Consider the following 15,956-nt stretch of genomic DNA (forward strand, 5'->3'; position numbering starts at 1 on the left):
TCCAAAAAGCCCGATAGTTGTATATTTACGTGCTTATCAATAAGTTTTGTCATCATGGGAAGGAGCGAGATAGGCCTGTAGTTTTTAAAGACCGCTCCATTTAGATTAGGCTTCTTTATAAGGGGCTTGACCACTGCATGTTTCCAGGAGTCCGGCACCATCCCACTTTGTAGCAAGCTGTTTAACAGCTCTGTTATTACCGGATTTAGCGCTACTCTTCCCTGTATAATAATATGGGGAGGTGCGGGATCAAGTGGAAAGCCTGATTTTAATTTACTGAGGAGCCCCAAAGCTCCTTCCTCAGAGATGGGAAGAAAACTCTGTAAAACATTGTCACCTTCCTTCTTCTCCATCGCACGCCCTGAGACTCCCACTACTTCCCCTGAGAAGTTTTCATAGATGTCCTCAATATTCTTTAAGAAGAAGGCGGCAAAATTGTGAAGCTGGACATAGGTATTGACCTATGTCCAGTGCACGCGTAAAATGGCATCCCCGCACTCACGAAGTTCGAGAAACTAGCAGAGGTGCACCCACACACAGGTACTCTGCACCCAGCCTCCAGGGTTGAAAGACCTGACATATAGGTGACTTATAGGTGACCTGGTGCAAATAGTGCATGCACTGTTTCACACAGGCTGCAATGGAAGTCCTGTAGAAGCCTTTGCATGGGCTCCCTATGGGTGGCAAAAGAAATGCTGCAGCCCATAGGGCTTCCCTGAAACCCCAATACCTTGGGTACCTAGGTACCATATACTAGGGACTTATAAGGGGGCACCAGTATGCTAATTTGGGATGAAATACTGGGTTACCAGTATGTAGAGACAAATTTGGCAAAAGAGAGAGCATAAGCACTGAGGTCCTGGTTAGCAGGATCCCAGTGACACAGTCAAGCATACTGACAAAAACAGTGAAACATACTGATAAGTAGGCCACAAACCATGAGCACTGGGGTCCTCGCTCACAGGATCCCGGTGACACAGTCAAAACACTGACAAACAGGCCAAAAATGGGGGTAACCATGCTTGAAAGAGGCTACTTTCTCACACTTGAGTATTGGGTATCTTTGCACCTTGGACTGAAGGTTTTCCTTGCTTAAGTTTAGATACTAATTACTGCATCCTCATTCATTAATTCATTCAGTGGCTCACAGAATAAAACAAGTATAATTGATAAACTTTATCCAGATTTTATTAGAAAAAAAGTTACAAAACCGTATCAAAGTATGCTCAGTGTTTTTTCTTTTTCTTTTTACATTTCAGTTAACCAAAATAAAAGTTTCCGATATCCTCCAATAACACACAGGGGAAGGTTTCTGTGCCAGCTTAAACCAGATCCAACAGAAGCTGAACCAATGAGGATGGGCTAAAAGTAAAAAAAAAGGGAAAATTATTGGTTACTCACACAGTTAATTCGTTATACATTGTTATTCAATAATCAAGGAAGGTAGTAGCAAGGTTGATTACTGCATCTTCTTTTTGGCAAAACCATTCATACCAAACTTTTTAACAATTACACCAGTAGGTAACACAGAGCGATAAACCGAATTTACAAATCAATTCAAAATATAAACTATGGACTATACATTGTGTTCAAACCCAGGTTTACACTTATGGTATTACAATTATTACTCAAGAATTACACAGTATCTGGAGACTCAGAGGGCACCTGAGTCTTCAACTGAAAACCACATGCTTAATACTCCGTTTACAGGGTCACTGCACACATATTACAGGGTAATGACACAAACAGATGATGCACACGTCTGATTACTTTGGACTGAAGCAGCGCCTTAGTGGAAACATCTCCAAATTCAAAGCGCAGTAGAAGGATGGGGTGGTGGGCATACTGTATTCAATATATGGAATCAATTAATTCCCATTAATAAAACATCACACTTTCATCACTACATTATTTGCAATACAAGCGGTCCCACGCAGCTCAAGATTCTAATGCAAACTTATTGTGAACATAAACTATTTCACCATCTTTGCCTTGAGTGAGTTCAAAAGATTATGATTATTTGCAGTAATTCCTTTTACTCAAGTGTTGATACTTTCCCCACATACCTCACTCAAGATATATCCACCCACTGCTACACACCGGATATTGTTTACAGAGTACACACTGCTTGAATGAATCACTAGGATGCTCCCTACTTCTGAACCCATGGAATGTCCCGTTTGCTAGCCAGGGGCTAGAGCATCTCACGCTCTGCAAAGAACAAAAATGTATGTGCATCTTGCAGGTTCTGCCCCGACATACCCTTCAGTCTCTATACCCAAGTTTTTTCTATCAACGTCTAGAAGGTACAGAGAATGGCAAGAGATGTAGGGTGAGAAAGTCTTTAACAAGAGTGCTAAACTAACAGAGGAGTAACATGTAGCTATTGGTACTTGCAGGCCCTGTTCCTTCAGACTAACGTAAAGCATTAAAAAAAACTGGTATAAATAATCAATATCTCTGTAGCTCACATCTACAACATAGGTTTTGAAGAACATCTGCAGAGTGCCAGGCATTCAACTGGGATTGCTGTTGGATAGCAGAACTCAGTGAGATAACCTTCAAGTAAATAAAACATTACCCATCAGAAGATTTGGACACATACAGGACGCCTCCCTGAGACGCGAATAACTTCATTTTTATTCAGTCAAAATATTACATACTTGTAGATATCCAAATAATATAGGGTACCTTCTTTGTTGAAGGAAGAGTTCTGAAGGAAAAGGGAGGGAGGTGCAACTCTGCTCAACATAAAACTACTCTACGGCCTGAAAAGTAAAGAAGAATGAAGAGGCAGAGTGGCCCTACGTAACCAGCTAGAAACGCAAGTCTTGAATAAACAAATATTGGATTTTGTTTTTTTAAACTTTTTGCCCTGTCTACGGTGATTTTCAAGCTTCTACTTTAGAATATGTTAGGGAAAGTGTCACGTTTCAGCAGAACGACTGAGAAAACTGGATTCTTTCATACCAAAAAGTCAAGTTTCTGGGGCAGTCATGGAACGATGGAGTAAGTGTCAGCTAAACACCTTTAGTACATGTGCTGGGGCAGACGTCTTGTGTGGTCCTGATGAACCTACAAACTGCTTTCACTGAATAGCTCTTGAGAGCTGCTCTAATTTCTCTGACATCTGTTCGGGATTCATTGACAGTTGGACACCTCAGTACATAGAGAGACCATGGGTTCCCAAGTGTCACAAAAGAGATATTCTACTTTTCTACCACAGGCATCAATTGAATGACAGTTGTTGTGGAACGTGCCTCTGAGGATGCGGGAGTCCATCATTCAGTGGTATAACCTAAAACCCCCATCTTCATGTTTTTATTTCATAGTTCAGGATGCAGAGATTTTGTCCTACTCAATCTGGAAGTACCTGCATGAATGAATTAATTTTTGCAAGCTCAACATCAGTAATGTGGAAATACTGATCATGGGTTCTGGGAGAGACAGACAAGATTGAGCAAGCAATAGCACGGGATTCTCTTAATAAACTAAGTCTGTAGTTCCCTTGTACCAAAAGGTCAATAAGTTAGAGGTGCTGGCAGACCAGAGTTTGAATGTGCACACTGAAATCGCAGCCTTAGCCGAATGAGGTCGACAGCGCTACACGGGTTTTCACAGAGGACTGAATCAATTTGTCTTGACACAATGCCTCTAATCAGTGTGCCAAGCCCCTGTACTATAAATCGTTTAGAATAGCAATGAGATACAGAGCTCCCTCTAAACTGATATACAAACAGTACAGAGAAAGCAGCTGTTTGAATAAATAGAGGAGTTTCTTACGTGCAGCCCTTAACTCCAACCCTCTGACAATGCTTTGGCTTTCAATAAGCCTTCAAATTCAGTTCACCTTGAACACCAGGGCTTATAAACGTCTGACAGGGATGCAGCCTCCGAATATTCAGGCTTCAACAGAGCACTGTTCTATCCTCATACCCCTCTACTCTCAGAGCTGTATCTTATACTTCCAAATCTTATCTAATGCTTCTCGATTGTATGCTTTGGAAAGGAATGCCAAGTCCCCTTGGAAAGCGGGATGCTAGGGTCTTTCTAGGTGACACCCTCTCGGGTAACGGTGTCAAACAATTCACAAAGCTCCACAAACTCGTCAAGATTGGTCAACACAGAAAACCATAGGTGACTGTCTCTTGATTGAAAGACTTGAAGAGGTGTTTGGTGTGAACTAAAACCACAACTCGGCAAGGTTTTATGCTCGTTTATCTGCAGTGCCAAAATTAGTACATATCTCCAAAGTAGTATAAAAATGTTTTAAAATGAATAGCATTTCATAGGTATTACTCAGGAGGAAGGGGTACTGTTGTGAAACAATTTACAAGACTTGGCACAAAGTGTAATACACATTACAATTTAAAGTAAGCCTTACAAAGCCAGTATCCGCCATTATCCAATGTTTTCAATTTTTAAAAGTGGAACTTTTGCCAAAGCTTGTGATAGTTAATAAAGATACTTCTGCAGAAAGTGTTCACGGAGTATGTGTGATTGCACCTGACAGAAGTAATTATATGTCCATCAATTTCTCACCAGGGACCTCTGCAAAATTGGGCTTTAACACGGAAAAGGGGTAAGCCTTGGGGAAATAACTTTTCAATAACAGAAAGGGAGGTCTTTAAACCTTTGCTATTTCTAATAACAAATATAGTAATGGTCTACCAATGAAAACAGTCTTGTGAAAACATCGGTCTCCAAATTTTAATAAGAAAAACATTGCTATTTTATTTGTCTCGGAATGGATCGAATTTTCTCATTTCCAAGAATTAGGAAAACACTTTAGACTCTTTACAGAACTGTCGATTTTTCAGCAGAGCGTTCTTCGATTAATGCAAAAATAACACAAGGTTTCTAGCAGATGAGTGTGTTAACTGAATTCCTGAAAAGCACAACTGAATACCATATGGCAGAAACTGCGGCCAGGAAAGCAAACACTTACAAATGTCATATGAGTACACAGTTACAACCATTGTTTTGCAGCTTGGCTATGTAATAGAGTTGCATGGATTCTATACTTTACCATCTGGTGGTTGGACTTGGAAAGTAAATCTACTTTTTATCAAACATTTGCTCGGCATCTAAACTAGGCATGTCCAGAAGAACTCCCGATGACATTGCCCAGAAACTCACAATTCACAGGACACACTGCCCCTTTTTTATCTGTTTATGGCGAAACTCTTTTGTGGATGTCTAAAAAGCTACACTATTTGTACAACATTTTAGGAATTAAAACGAGATGAGAGATGTCTATTTGGTAACAGTCTTTCTGAGAATGACTGCGCCGTGTTTGGACATTTACAGCCGACCAATGAAAAAGATGCCCAGAAAGAAGCGTAAAAGAAGGACAGGAGGAGAAGCCAGATAGCTAGAATTGATAAAAACTACCTGTCCAAATGAAGCACTTCTTAAAGGTGATGAAACCGCAAACCAATGGTGACACGAAACATTTGTTGTAGCCTGTAATGGCATCTCAACATGACCAATAAAGCTGTTAAACTTGAAGTAGTGTGTCATATGCAGGGCATTGCAAATTAACTTTGTTATTTATATCAGAAGCTACAAGCTAAGCACTGGCAATTAAGTCATAGAGATGGCTATAAAGCCACAACATCAGTTTGTTTGGTAGTAGAGAAGAGCCAGGACTTGGCCTTTTTTGTCTGCATTTCAACAAGTTATCCTTGAATCCAAATCAATTCAAATGTGAAAATGTTCCAAGCGATAGCCCTCAACATAACATTTTCAATGTAAATTGGGTGCAACTACTTTTGTTTACAAGTTGTGCATGGAAACAAAACCAGGTGTTTACTTCAATAGTGCGAAGAGGCTCTGAACAGAGGGCAAAAAGGTATGCTTCCGCTGCGAGACAGAGAAGCAGTCTGCGGGTTGGCGAGTGTACCGTTTAAGGCGGGTAAAGGAAGATGTGCACCAGCTTGGTGCCTGTCCATAGTGCACATTGAGGCCAAGGCAATAACCTGCAATGTGTCCCAGTGAAATTACCAGTTGCGAAGATTAATTCCAGCATTCCATGCATAACTTTCTACACTGCTGCAAGAAACTCTTGGCACTGAACCCATCGTTGAGTCATACATACACCTCAAATTCACCCCTGCTGAAACAATGACAATAGTGGGATGTTCTCGGTCTCACTCATCTGGAAAAGGCGCACCAAAAGGGCAAATAGCAGAAAGGTGAGCATGAAAAAGGGGCGTACTCCCCTTCAGCTTCAGAATACTAAATCTCGTAGACCCTGATGTACACAGAGCTTCAAAATATCAGACTATTCAGGTGTTAGGGCCTCCTCCCTATTGAGAAAATATCTGAAAACCCGAACGCCAACTGTGTTCCTCTTGGCCCTCAGCATAGTTCCATACTTAGTGTGCCCTAAGAAGGGGAAGGGTCATTTACTCCAGAATGACAATGAAGAATATCTGCAGCATGTATCAGAGTTGCATTTGGTTAAAGTGATAGTACTGAACGCGTGTCACGCTCACAGGGGTGAGTCTGCTCTTTAATATGAGTGAAAATGTTCGTGTCAGATCGTATTTGGAGTTTGAAGGAACCACTAAAATGGTTAAGTCTGTAGAGTCAGTATCCCTTGAAGTTCGAAGGGACACGGGGTGAACTTTTCTGAAAGGCTTTAGCCTGGGAGAAGCCTGCCCAGAAGGAAGTGGACTGTGCCTCTGGGAACCAAAGTGCTGGAAAAAGGCTATATCAAGCCACCAGTGGGTGGTTTCTTTGGGGATCTACATATTGAGTCATCGTAGGAAGGCAATCTTTGGATAGGAGCCTGTCAGGCATGGAAACCACCAGGAAGTGGATGAGGTTTTACAGGCCATCACTGTACTGCTATCAAATCATGTGGGTGATAAGGTACATGCGACACAGCATTCATCTAGATTCCAAGCAGCCCGTTCACTCATAATGACTAAAGGCATCCCACACCAATTGGTGTGTTTTTGAGGGATGCCAGCCAGAGGATTAGAGCATCACATCAACTAACATGCCTGATCATGCCTCTCACTACTTATTTGGTCACAACCTAGGAAAGGCGAGATAATCCCATAGGCTGTAACATAGTAATTGAGAGAACCTCTGAAATTAAACCCAATTTCAAAATAGTTTAAAGGCCACCGTGACCAGGTTTACTGCAACTATGTACAATTGATCCTAACAAAAATGATATATGAATGGGATACCAGACGTCCTTGATAGCTGTGGTATGTCATTTCTCGTAAATAAGTTTACCCTACAGCCAACGAGATGGTCTGCTTGGATCGCCTAAGCATGACACTCGGCCATTTGTGTGTCAATCTATATTTAGAGATACAGAATTATATTCCTTGGTTTGTGAATCACAGTAGAGGTACTCATTAATATCTGCGATAGAATAGCAAGGAAGGGCTTGTGGACCAACCCATACAAATGCACATCATGGTTAGCCCCTTATGTCACATTTCCCAGGATCACATACGATGGTGGAGTATTAGGTAGTGTGCATGTACAATGTAGAAGAACGGGCTACCACTGCAATCAATAAATACAAGGACACACTTCTAAAATGAAGTGTTCTTTGGGGTACACATTTTTTTAAATCCTACATGAACAGGCTGACTTGACCTAACAGAGTTGTTTGTTAGGATAAAACTTTTCACTGCTAAAAAAAGAAAAGAAAAAAAAAAAAAATCACTGAGCTTCTGTAGAAAGCAACCATGAGCATGGGTATATGTGTATTGTTTTAATCAAGACCAAGCTCTCACAGTCTAGTTACAGTCTGATGAACTTCTCTCGGTAGCAGAGCAGAGCCATGGGCAGGGACACGCATGCTCCTGGGCTTCTGCTAATACAAAATGATTTGCACCATTCCTCCAGATGATGGGTAATGTCCCATCATCTGCAGGAAGGATAGCTGTTGCAAAAAAAGTAATGAACGCACTTCAGTGATCCTATCTGGATATTGGCACTCAAAATATACAGTTTCCCTAAAAGTTTCAAAAGGCAATTACCAGTTATTGTGGTCATGATAATCCTTGCTTCAGATGAGAGACGCATTCTTCAAAGAAAGGTGAAATAAGTTGAAATTAATAAGTACAATGTTTTGAGGTAACCTAAGCTCTTCTAGTATCTGAAAAGGAGTATCTGATACTCCATAGCAAAATACTGTGCAGAAAACACGAGGTTCTTAGGTCTTGCCTAGACAGTACATGTGCTGCCCCTTTGAGACATTTTGGTTTCCAACAGTGGGCTTAGCGGCTGCCCATTGTTTACCATTGTTAGCTCCTCTTTGTCCCTGCATTAGAGCAGGGCCGCATTACATTTGACCTTCCACTGCTCATTGCTTAGACACTGTTGATTTATTTGTCTTTAAGTGTTCCGCAAGAGTCTCTTTGAGATGTCTCCCTCATGTACTTGTGTCCATGTTACTCCTGCCCGCCGACCCTCTGCTGTCGGTCTGCTTGCCCCAGGCACTCCCTCTTACTCTACGTTGTCATCAAGTTGCCCCAACATCTCACCTCCCAACCTCCACGGTCTGTGTGTTTGCTCCTAGCCCCTCCTTTTCAGCCTCTGTTATCCATGCTGCTGCTGACGACTTGCCCTCCCTCCGTGAGCCCTAACCCCACCCCTTAGTCCGTGTCACCTCCTGCCCCCTCAGTTTCTGCGTCTCTTCCTTTCCCCCCCCCCCCCCCCTTCCATGTTACCGCCTGCTTTGCAATAAACAAATAAACGCGCTAGGACGTGGCCAAAGCTGGCTGCGTCATATCGCTTTTTTTTCTTCTGTCAAACTGCTGAACAGCATGGCTTAAAAAAAGATAAAGCCAACAGCACTTTTGTAGGCTTTGCTTCTCCAATGCTTGCTACGTGAGGTAGGAGTTTGATCATGCGACCATGCAATAAAAGGTCATATAAAAAGATATGGAGATGGAGTAATCATATAAATCCAGATAAAGAACAGATCCAAAGTGGACTATTAAAATGTACTAATTCATATTCATCCAAGCTTGAAAGGACAGGAGGACTGTTTTTAACCTTTGAATAAATAAACGGGTAATTATCAGCAGATTTCTACTAATACATTCTCAATGTATTTTATGTAGATAAAAAAAAGAAGAGCCAGAGCTCCGTGCCCTATCAGAAGGAGTTTTTGACTTACTTAGCTTTCAACTCACCATAAATACCTAGGAGGTGGGTTGAAAATCTATGGGAAGAACAAATTACTTACCTTTGGTAACGCTCTTCCTGGTTGAGACTCTCAGACAGCAGATTCCTCACCTCGTTAATCCTCCCCGGTGCCAGAATGGTTGCATAAACTTACAATAGCAACTGCATGCCAGCATGCGGTGCCATTGGACCAACTCCAGAAGTGAAAACATGGAGCCATGAACAAGCGCCACCCCTGCCTTCTAAGGTCACACTACTGCTAAATCTTCCAGGCATATAGGCCCGGAGCGACAGGCAAATTAAGATAGGTTATGCGCCAAATCTAACTTGAGACCCTCTTAACATGTAAAGACCACTTCACAGAATGGGGAGGAGGGCAGGTGGTGAACAGCCACCAGAAAGAGCATTATCAAAAGGTAACTAACGTCTTCTGGTGGATACATCTAACTGCAGATTCCTCACCTTGTGAATTAATACTCAAACAGTACCTTCAAAAAGGCAGAGGGTCTGAGGAGTGGCCTCTACATTAGGAAATTTTGAGGACCAATCGGACAAAAACCGCCATCGCTACCAACAGGCAAGACCGTAATGCTGGATTAAAGTGTGTGCAGATGCCTGCAGATACCAAACACAGAAACGCCTCAGGACAGGGACATAGTAGTGAACTGGACTATGGTGGAATTTGACCATAGGCTCTCAGCAGACTCATCCCTGGCCAAAGCACAGCATATGTTGCTATAGAGGACAATCCATCTCGGTAAGATGTGCTATCTGGACTGCCTTCCTTTCTTCACACTGGAGAAGCAAAAGAAAAGTTAAATCTTGCTCTCTAGCCCCATGAATATAGAAAGGAAGTGCTTCTTTCGGACCAACCTGGCACAACTTCTACTCCTGTTTAGAGGGTTATATGGTAGAGAGAAAAATCAAAAAGTAATTTCACCCTTCCATGCTGGGTAGTCTATAAAACTCTCTCAGCAGAAAGGACGCCAGAGTCAAACACCAATTTGTCAAGGGAGAATGTGGCAGATGCACAGATAATGCCCGCAGCACACTGACCCACTGCATGGAATGACAGTGATAATGAAAACGGTTTTAAGGTTCAGTAACATCAGGGGTCAAATAAGCTTGGGCTCAAAGGGTGTGTACATAAAAAAAAAAAAGGAACAACCAAAGTAAGGCCCCACTGCATCATAACAGAGGGTTCAGGTGGAAATATAAGTAAGCCCATCGGACCTGGTGATTTGGACGAGAACTCATCAGGGAAATGCAAAAAAACTGAAAGGGCCAGTAAGTAACCCTTAACAGTACCCCCAACAAATTTTTGTCTTGCCAAAAACAACACAAACAGGAGTATATCAGACAATTTAGACTGAAGTGTGTCAATGCAATGGTACTTACACTATGCAACAAACTTAGCTCAGTGAGCAGCATAGATGTACTTTGTGGAAGGAGGTGAGCCACCACATTCACATCCACAACTTCCAGAGGTAAATCAAAACCAATCAGCTGGTTCTGCTCATTCTTCGTGCATGTAGTCAGATTTTGAAGGTTCAGATGTGCAATCTTGCCTTGTTGCCTGGACAGCAGATCCTCCTGAAGAAGCAGTCAAACTGGAGAGTACAGGGTCAGGTTCAGTAACTGGGAAAACATTACCCTCCTGAACCAATCCAGGGCTATCAGGCTGAGATGCACCTGGTCCCTTCTGACCTACCTCAGGGCTCCAGAATCAGTGGCACCGGCTGGAATAAATACAAGGAGCTGGAATCACACTGAAGGTGGAGTATGTCTCATACAGAGCCTCAAAGAGGAATTGCCACTAGGCAGAAAGCTTGACAATAGGCTTTCTCTGAGGCAGCAATCACATTTACCACGGGCACGCATCACTGGGCAAAGATGCCCTGTCACACCTCGGGATCCAGATGACATTTGTGATTGGGAAGATGATGTTGTCTGAGTGTGTCCACTTTGATGTTGCGAGACCCTGCAGAGTGACTAACCTTCAGCGAAATCCCACAAGGGATCAACCACAGCCACAGGCTGATTACAGTACCACAGAGATCATGCTGATCGTCAGGACCTAGTAGGACCTGCCCTTGGAAGTCAGTAAAGTTCTGAGGGCAAGGCGAATTGCCTGCAGTTAAAAACGGATATGGTGCCACTGACCCATCAGAGACTATAGACCCCTAATCTTCATCTTGTTTAGGTGACTTCTCAGGCCCAGAGACAATGCATTTTTTACAACTGTAATCTCATGGGGGGGGGGGGCGGGGGTGGATGGGGGGTGCGGGGAAGTTGGGCGGGAAGAGTAAAATGTTCTGCCGCACATCGGGGGTCCTCAGTCATCCACCACTGAGAATCCCAAGCATACCATACAAATCTGATCGGACAGGCACCCCAAATGTTATGAGACTGCAGCCGAACGCTCCACTGTAGAGCTCACATGTGCAACATTGCATGAGGCCCTACCAGTTTGTACGAGGCCAGAAGACCAAGAAGCACCAGAAGCCTCCAGGTTGGAACAACAGCTTGTGTACAAAACGTCTGGATCATGGTCCGAATGCCAGAATGGAGGATTGATAATGCTGGACTCGGATCATGAAGCAGAGGTAACGCCTATGGAAATGCAGACTCAGACATGAGAGTATGCTTTCTGCAAGTGCGGGTACACCATCTAGGTGGGGAGTCCTCAAGTGCCACTGGCTGGGTTTTGCACTCTATTGAGATATGGGCAAAGAACTTGCAAAGTTGGCTTAGGATCCAAAATCATAATAGATGCGGAATCACAAGCATGCACTGATTCTAGAAAAACTGGTGGGACTTGTGACAAAAAGAATTGAAGCCCAGGCGGGTGCTGGAGAAAGGGTAGGTGAGCTGGAACCAGTCAAACAGTGCTGGAAACAGACCCAGTAGCGAAACCCAACTTATAGCCCTTAAAGAATTTGTGGGGCTTTAAGGCGCCCCAAATGGAACTGGAACTACTCTAAACGACTACAGCATGGCCCCAATGAACAGCTTGATTTGTTGCAGATTGGACACTTTCCCGGAGAACTTGGGCACTCTTATCTAATTCGGACATCAAGACCAGAACTGGATCGGACTAGGATTGTGCAGGCAGAGACAGGGCTTTGGAGCACAGAGTGCATGACATTTCTCTGTAGCAAGTGGCGTGTAAGGGATGACCCCTTTTTGACATTTTATGCTTTTGCCACAACTTATCCCTCAACTTTTTTTTTTTTTTACTTGTATGAGGACTGTGAATGAGACCAAGACTGGGAATGCAAATGGACTCGAGACTTTAAGCATGGCCACCCTCTCTTCTTGTAGTCCACAAAGTAATACTTAGTCTTGAGCTCCATGACGCTCTTTGGGTGCATCAGTGAGAATCTGTTGCACAATTTCATGCAAATCATGCCCGGTGCAGACACACCAAAAGTGGTCATGATGGGGATCCTTGGCTGAGATTATCTTGTGAATCTTGGCACAGTTTCAAGTCTGTCATATTTGGGGGTGACATTTCCTTAGCACACTATGTCTTTTTAGACTTTTGGAAGTCAGTAAATTACAGTAAAAAAAGTTGGTAGTGGGACTCCAGATCAGCCTTGGAGGTGCAGAAAGAGAGAAACTGACGCCCGCATGCAAGGGTGGCACCTATATGTGGCTCCATCTCATCCAGAGGCGGTGTAGCATTGATGGAGTCCAACTGCATTAACACCAGGTTTACAGGTGCTATTCGATGTTTCTAGATTCAGCCTTTCACCTAGGAGGATTCACAAGGTAAGGAATCGGTGTTTAGAAGTATCGATCAAGAGAATCCCTATTGAGGTAAACCTTCAAAGCATCCATACATCTAAACTGAGTCGAAAAATTCCACAGCTTTTGTAAAATAATGAACTGAAAAAGAAAATGAAAATGAGAAGCCACAATTTGTGTCAAAATCCTAAAGTTGAAACCTTCAAACAGTTGACTCTTGCAGACTTTCTTGGTAAACAAAGAGGGCTCCCAGGAAAGCCGCCTTTACACGTAGTGGACTATGGCAAGGATCTGATGGGCTTCAGCACAAAGCATAAGTAATTGAAAAGCTCTTTCTAAAAAGGCCTATGAAACAGACATTAAGATGGCAGTTAATGGTTTCAGCACGTAGGGGAAAAGATTCAACAAACCTAGTCTATTGTGGCGAGGATGCTGCAGGCAAGCCTTATAAAGTACCCCACTGTTCAGGGAGGTGTCTAGTGAATGACATGCCTAGTTGACTTGATAACTTCATGAGAGTAGCCTTGTTGACTAGAATCAACAGGATTCATCTTCTACATAGTCTTGCATTGCTGAGCCTTGGATTCCTTCCTGGTTGACAACCTGGATAAATAGCTTGCTCTCCATGAACAAGGATATATAGTACTGAAATATAAGTGGAATGGAACACCTTTCCATAATACCAAAAGAGAAAATATTATAGACAAACAAACATCAAGAAGACACTGCTAGATAGCAGGCGAAATACAACCAAAACTGGCAAAGCTGTTTAGTATAGACGAGGGAATATTTCAGATTGCTACTTTGGAAGACCTACTAAAATGAATATCTAGGAAACAACAGAGTAGGCAAGGCATACAGCTGACTTCTCAAACAGTTGACCTCGAAGGCCTGACTGTTCAGGATGCCGACGTCAGACACTTGGGACTTCTGTCAGGTCGATTTCAGGCCATTTTAGAGATCAGTCACTTGTTTGGAAAATCCAGGCGGTGACAAATTGTGTGAGCTTCCGTTCACATGGAGTATGAAATAAGTCTACTTGTGCAGTCTGCTTGAACCTGATGGTCTTGGCAAGTTTAACTGCAATTAAGGCTGGCTCAAGAGTAATGGCCATTTCCATCACCAGTCCAAAAAAGTGTGGGAAATGCCTGGAATAATAAGGTAAAACATGCAGGTCAAGTAATGTATGTGCCTCACAGCTACCTTTCCCATTGGAACAAGGAGGAAAGACTGCCGAGACAATTAAACAGCTGTGAGCTCCAGGGGGGCTATCTGGGGTGCTGCATTCATCTGTGGATGCAACTCAGTAATAGAACTCTGCTCCTACACCAGAGTGGAAGACAATGTTTGAAACATTTCAAACTTCTTTAGATGCAGATACTTGCTGAAACTATACAGGTTTAGAAGGGAGGGACTCCATTTGCCCTTTTTTCTACAGAAAAAAGGAATTACTGTGGAAACCTTTGCTGTGGTGTGTTGCCGACATATTTAATCCCAACATAAGTCCCTGTGATTCGAGGGGATACTATCTAGGCTCATGGTAGGTAGTTTTGGGTCAAAAGCCCGTGGCACAGTAACTATGCCGCTTCCAGATTTAATAATTTCTTACCAACCTTGATTGCTGTCCTGCTCAGGAGATGTCTCCAGAGTTCCATGCTAGTGTTCTACATCAACTTCCTTTATATTCACAAACCATGAACTTAATTTCCAAGTGGGTGAACAGCTGTATGTGAAGGTGATGACAGCTGACAATTGCTAGGAACTATTTGTTACCTATAAAGCATAGGCCTTTCATTTACACCGGAGGTTGGGGATGTCGCATACAGGTGCGCCTGGTAAATCTGTACAGTCCGCTACAACTATAACTCGTCACTTCCCCCTGAGCACGAGATGTACGTGTGTAGTATGGTAATGGAATATGAGAGGTTAGGGGTCTTCAGCTTGGTGGCTCTCCTATGTACAACTGTTACAAACAAATGAAAGGTAGCCTATTACCAAAGATACATAACTTGTGATGCCCTTCGATCTCATTAGTAGAAAAACCATGAGGTTTTTAAAAGAACCCTCACCCACTAACACTAGTTAGTAGCATGTTTCATCATAGGGTTCCCACCCGAGACCACGCATTGAGGTGTGCTACAACGCCTCAATTACTGCAGAGCAGGTTTTTTTTTGGGATTCACAGGGATCAAAAGTATAAAAGTACAAAAGTATAAAATTACCTCAAAGTTTCCCACCACTCAAGGTAATATTTAATAATGGGAACCTTAGGTAAGATTAAAAACATATGTGGATGTGATAAGAGATGATCTCCAACACCTTAGGTCTACATGTTTCAGCCATCTGCAAAGGTTCCCACAGGGTCAGGTTTTCTTCAGGACACAGATGTCCCTGAAAGCAATAAGTCTCTCCTAGTCGGTGTCCACATGCACACTAAGACATGAGGATAGTTTATTACTTACTATCTTCCTTATCACTCTCTGTAGTAAATAAAGTAAGAGAGCCATTATACGGGTTATTTGGTAGCTCTTTGTAATGCTTAATCATTCGGGATTAGCAAGCACAGCATATGTCAGCCATGCATTTAATTCCAAACATGCTGGAAACGTAAGTATTTATTGTAAATTGTGTTAATCCACCGCATTGGCCTTCATGCAGTAAGCATTTGTAATGTGCCTAACTGGGAAACGTGGGTCTCCCTGAGCAGCATTCAAACTTATCAGTGATCATTTTCAGGCAGTGCGATACATGAGTTCCATGCATCGCAGCATACAATGAGGCTTGTATGAACACAAGTGGTAAGTTAAATGCATTTCATTCATCACTTTAGCTTATAATGGATATGTAACCTACTTTTAGTGTGGTATGTCTTTTCAACATGGATACTCAGAGGGGGCAGACATTGTAGTCAGACTGATGGAGTACAAGTTTGCCAGATAATATCCCCGATCGTGCGTGAAGTAATTATAAAAAAAAGTACCCACCCGACTTACTTTGTCAAGGTGTCACACCCATCTACTACCTCTTTGGTGCTCCAGGTT

At 42.7% G+C, this 15,956-nt stretch overlaps 1 protein-coding gene across 4 annotated transcripts in view; it reads right to left on the reverse strand.

The window, feature by feature from the left end:
• Window positions 1–1,170: 1,170 nt before the first annotated feature.
• NUP37 (nucleoporin 37) overlaps window positions 1,171–15,956 on the reverse strand; it is a 114,499-nt gene continuing 99,713 nt past the window's right edge. For all 4 annotated transcript variants that reach the window (XM_069228981.1, XM_069228980.1, XM_069228979.1 and 1 more), the window contains exon 10: window positions 1,171–1,362. In XM_069228981.1, the coding sequence (XP_069085082.1) occupies window positions 1,249–1,362 (114 nt within the window). In that variant the 3' untranslated portion in view covers window positions 1,171–1,248. The remainder of the gene's footprint in view (window positions 1,363–15,956) is intronic.

The sequence above is a fragment of the Pleurodeles waltl genome, chromosome 4_1, assembly GCF_031143425.1.
Source record: "Pleurodeles waltl isolate 20211129_DDA chromosome 4_1, aPleWal1.hap1.20221129, whole genome shotgun sequence".
In the NCBI taxonomy this organism is placed as follows: Eukaryota; Metazoa; Chordata; class Amphibia; order Caudata; family Salamandridae; genus Pleurodeles; species Pleurodeles waltl.